The sequence below is a fragment of the Dermacentor albipictus genome, chromosome 1 (assembly GCF_038994185.2).
Source record: "Dermacentor albipictus isolate Rhodes 1998 colony chromosome 1, USDA_Dalb.pri_finalv2, whole genome shotgun sequence".
Taxonomy (NCBI): domain Eukaryota; kingdom Metazoa; phylum Arthropoda; class Arachnida; order Ixodida; family Ixodidae; genus Dermacentor; species Dermacentor albipictus.
In genome coordinates this window covers 224988910-224993779 of record NC_091821.1, presented here as the reverse complement: position 1 = coordinate 224993779, position 4870 = coordinate 224988910, and the positions used below count along the sequence as shown (strand labels likewise).

The following is a 4870-nucleotide window of genomic DNA, read 5'->3' as shown; positions in this document are numbered from 1 at the left end:
TTGAATTTTTGTTGCTTCCTGCTTTTATCCATCCTTTTAGCTAACATTGTATTAACAGAACAAAAACCTGTATCGTGTCTTTTTTCTCGTGTGTTCCACTCCCTCTGTAATGCGTCTGGCCCTGAGGGTAATACTAATAAATACATAAACAAACCCCAAAGAAATAAATCGAGTAGAGAGAGGTCAGGTGTTCTAGACGGGCCAATTTGCAGGCCCGTTCCTTTGAATCTATTGCGCATGAAAAGTCGAATCCAGTCAGTTTCGTGCTCGGCTGCTGCTGTGTGCGGTGCCCCATCTTGCTGATACCACAGAATTGGAAGACGTGACAGCGGGACTTGCTGAGAAACTCATCCACCACTCCTTCAAGGATTTCGTTCAAGTAACGCTGTCCAATCAGTGTGTGATCGAATATGATGGGGCTGATTGTAGCACCGGCGTAAATTCAGCGCCACACATTGCACCACCAGCACCACACATCACTGGTACTGGTGCCGATTGCGCTTTGCGTAGTGTGGATTGGGGTAACTCAAATAGTTTGCATTATGCAAATTTACATAGTCGTTTCTGCGAAAATTGGCTTCATCTGTGCACATGTTATTGCTCAAAAGGTCCGGTGACTCATCGGCTTTTTGTAAGGGACCCCCAGTTCGGGAAATCTAGACGATTCTAAATGTACTTATCTTCCAAGCAATGGTGAAAGGCTGTCATTTAGATTCCTCCTAACTGATGACTTGGAAATTGGGCACCTGGGCGGCCACGTCCGCACATCAGCATGAGGGTTTGATGCCATAAATGCTAGAACATCCGTGCGTAGGCTTGGACTCAAAGATGGAATCCTCCACCGCTGTTTCTTGAAAATCAAATCAAAGATTTCTTTTTTTTCCAAAGCATGATTACAAAAAGGATATGCAGAAGAGGGAGGGTCCCAAGGTCGCAAGTCGTACGGGACGATCCGTATATGACCACTGGATACAAATTACGAAATTAGGAGAGAATTATAGAATTAACCAAGCCAACTGAACAAATGGTACAAACAAAAAAAAAAGCTACCGGTTTGTCTCAGGTTTCCATAATTTCTGATGATACTAGTCGATGCGTTTGGCCTACCGCCACACTTCCATGCCTTATATATATATATATATATATATATATATATATATATATATATATATATATATATATATATATATATATATATATATATATATATATATTTATTTATTTATTTATTTATATTTATATTTGCGGCCTTCCTTTTGTTCTCATTTGCAGCTCTCAAGGCAAGGATAATTTTTGCCTTCTGCTCATTAGAGAAAGACAATGCGACTGAGACGAAACAAAACGCACCTTTAAACATTTTCACTGGCGTTGTCGATTCGCTTTTGTGGTGATAGGTTATGCGGCAAAAAAAAAAAAGAACGCACACCAACTGTGCATTTTCTCTACGCTAAGACAACAGTTATCACAGCTTGTTTCAACTAACACCAAACGCGACGTGTTACTTCGGCCGGGGCGCGGCAGATAAGGCACTAGCTCGATCACGATGCTTTTCTTATTTCGTTCTGAATAACTTAGAGGGAGCCTGTTCGAGGCCGCTGCTTTATGATCCGGGTAGGAGCGCGGTCACGTGCGTATTCTCATATTTAGCGGTATTTATCAGTCGGAAAGAAATTAGTACACAATTAGTACTTCGCTGAAAATACCGCAGTTAGCTGTCCCTCGGCTGTGCCTTCAAATGCCTCATTGAAACATTGATAATTAGGATAGTAGGTCTCGAATTAGATAATTAATTACAATTACCCAACTAAACCTCAGTAAAGAAAAAATTACTGGCACCTACTCTACTGTACAGTAAACAATAAGCACTAGGTTTTTTTCGAGTAAGGCATTGATCTTCTTTTAAATCTTTGGGCATTATAAGACACCCTATATATATTTATGACCTTTGCATGCAAGTGACGATGTTTCCATCCCTAATAAATGTTGTAATTCGTTATTAATGTTTTTTTTTTTCAAGAATCGTTACCATTGCTTACTGGAAAGAGAAGCAATACTCAGACACACAACATTCATGTGCATTTCACACGCCACTGATAGAAGACTCTGCCAAAGGGGTCAATGAAGTTAATACTTTTTTTTTTTCATGGTCAAAAAAGCACGCAATGCAATTTGAAGCGTGGTGAATATACAACATATTCATTCTCTAGGCATACACTATCCATACCTTTAGAAATAATTTTTAATTGGCTACCTCCATCTTCTTGAAAGACATAATGAACTTTGTGGTGTGTGTATATTTATTTATATTGTGTATGTGCATGGAGTTTACAGTGGAAATTTAAAACAATGTTGAAGTGAGAAAATACTGATGAGGCAGCCGCGGCTAATGCTTGTAATGCGCATGTCCTTTCATTGTCAGGATTTGTAGAAATAAAGCGAAAGTATGAATTAAAATTCGTGCACGTCCGCGCCAACAATGATGCAGTAAGCTATTAGCCCCAGTAAAATGTCAAGTGAGAAGGTCGATGAAAGTCAAAAGAAGCCTCACATGATGTGGGTGACAAAGCTCTGGCCATGCTCTGGCAATGGAGCTTTAGGTGTGTGCGTCTGAGGAGGGGGGGGGGGGGGTAGGCTCAGCCCCCTCCGGAAAACTCCAGAGGGGCTCGGGCCCCAAGCGCCCCGTAGTCGACCAGCACACTACCTGTCACAACGCATGGACCAGGAACGGCCTCACTCCTCAAGGACAGATCTTTTTTATCAATTTTTCCCCGAGGATCACTTATGGGTACGGTAAGTTACCAGCAGATGGTGGTTGGCCGCAGGACTACACTCATTTTATGATGCTTTGATGCACCGCTGCCGATTCCGATAAAAATAAGGTTGAATATTCGCTTAGCTTGGTGTTCCATTTTCACCGTGTACTAGTTATGCGAACACGGTGATGTACGCTTGTTGGCTATGCTCGCCAACTGCTCGGAAATTCAACGCTTCCTCAGATCCACCGGTCCGTAATTCTTTGACGCCGACTGCACATATCGCAGAGTGGCTCATACATCTCAAGTCACTGGTCGCACTTCTTTTGAAGAAAGTTTATCCTGGGACTTCAGAAATGCGCGTGAAGAGATTATAGATGAAAGTTATGCGGAGAGGTCTTCATCCCGCTCTCATCATTGCCAATAATCAACACAAATCTGTATGATACGAAATATTTATTTAATGTGGTACGCACGATATAACTAAGGCAATTATGAACGCGACAAAAGGAAGTGGAAGAGTTCACTTTCTTCTACGCTTCTTAGATTTACGATGATGCTTCTGCTTTTTTCTGGACTCGTGTTTTGAGTGGCTGTGCTTGCGGCGACGCTTTCTGGATTCTCCCGGGGAGCTACTGCTGCTTGAAGAGCTTGAGCTGCTGTCAGAATCCGACGATCCTTCAAGAAGTTCCTGCAGCTGGCGAATTCTATCATGAAATAATAAAAAAAGAAAAGCGAATATACACACTCAAAAAAGCTAACTGCAACACATTACACTTGTCAATATGATCGGTCATGCACGATTTAATAAAATGACAGGTAGAAGGCAAGACAAAGCTTGACAGCGATACAATTTTGTCCGTTATCTTTCAGTGACCGTAGCCGTAATGCGTTCATTCCATCGTTTGTTCCCCAATATCCAGGAGCAACAACCTCATGCCCTACGAGTACATGGCGCTAACGAAAGACGGCAGATGAACAACTATTTCCTCAACTAATGCATCGGATCGTTAATTCCCACCAATGGGCGAACTTACCGTTCCTGCTTTTCAGTCGCTTTGCTTTCTTTCACGAACTCGTGCATCGGATCTTCATGCACCTAGGAATGAAGTAGCGCTCTGACGCACTTTAAAAGTAGTTCGGAATAAATGCAACTTTCATAGTGCACTTACAAATCTAAACTTCTCGCTTGCAGAGTTTCCACTGAGGAACATAGGACACTCCCTGTCTCCTGTCCTATGTCCGTAGGCTTTGCACCTCCAACCTATTGGAAAAGAGCGTCTGATGTTGAACGTCTCATGTACTAGCGGTGCTACAGTATATCACGCACATTTCATTACTTTAACTTCCTTTCCCAGGGGCATCCACAGACCCTTCGTAGGTGCCTTTGACAGAAACTCTCGCGCATGTTTGTTTTCTGGCAAGTCAGGAATACAGTCTTCGGGATTCTCCTTTTCCTCCTGAATTAGACCCGGTGGAGCCTGGTTGTAGCTAAAAAAAAAGAAATCAAAACAACACCGTTAACCAAGCTTTAAACCTTTACCAGTAGCAGGTCGTGAGCAGCAGCGTGAAAGACAGGCAGTACAATGTGTCGATGTGTTTCAGAGCCTGAATTTTCTCGCTGACATTCTGCCCCTTGTCAAGTAGCGTCGGTCCTGGCTTAGCTTCCTGGCTACCACAACGACCAGACTTGGTTGATGACATTATAATCAGCAGCACATCACGAAAAGGCCACGAAACCGCGGGAAATAACTGCAACAACGCCGCAAGTTCAAAAGTGAACCGTCACAACTGACTGTACACTCCAGCCACAACAGAAAACAACTAGGACTTGACTCGACTCTAGAGCCACAACACATCCACACGTTCGCCAAACCAAGCCGAGTAATAATGCAACTTTTAGTTTTAAAAAATGCTCGCCTACTGTCAGAACAAGTAAACGCATGAGAATAAACTATAATAAATGTTAGCTGAGAAAGCGTATGAACAAAAAAATATTTGCTTAAATGAATTCTATTTGTGACGCTCGGCGCTGCCGGCGTCTTGTTTTGAGATACTTCAATATGGCGCCATGTTCGAACAGAACATCTGAAACTACAGTTCGAGTGCTACAGTGC

At 42.5% G+C, this 4870-nt stretch overlaps 1 protein-coding gene across 2 annotated transcripts; it reads right to left on the bottom strand.

The window, feature by feature from the left end:
* Positions 1 to 3192: 3192 nt before the first annotated feature.
* On the bottom strand, positions 3193 to 4627 carry LOC135912052 (retinitis pigmentosa 9 protein-like). 2 transcript variants are annotated; one of them, XM_065444425.1, is made up of 5 exons: positions 4339 to 4623; positions 4084 to 4244; positions 3926 to 4017; positions 3791 to 3852; positions 3193 to 3460 (listed from the first exon to the last, which is right to left on the bottom strand). In XM_065444425.1, the coding sequence occupies exons 1-5, from the start codon at positions 4455 to 4457 to the stop codon at positions 3277 to 3279; spliced, it is 618 nt and encodes a 205-aa protein (XP_065300497.1). In that variant the 5' UTR covers positions 4458 to 4623; the 3' UTR covers positions 3193 to 3276. The 2 variants fall into 2 exon arrangements, with proteins under 2 accessions (XP_065300497.1, XP_065300498.1); XM_065444426.1 differs by lacking the exon at positions 3791 to 3852 and having other exon boundaries at positions 4094 to 4244; positions 4339 to 4627.
* Positions 4628 to 4870: the final 243 nt, after the last annotated feature.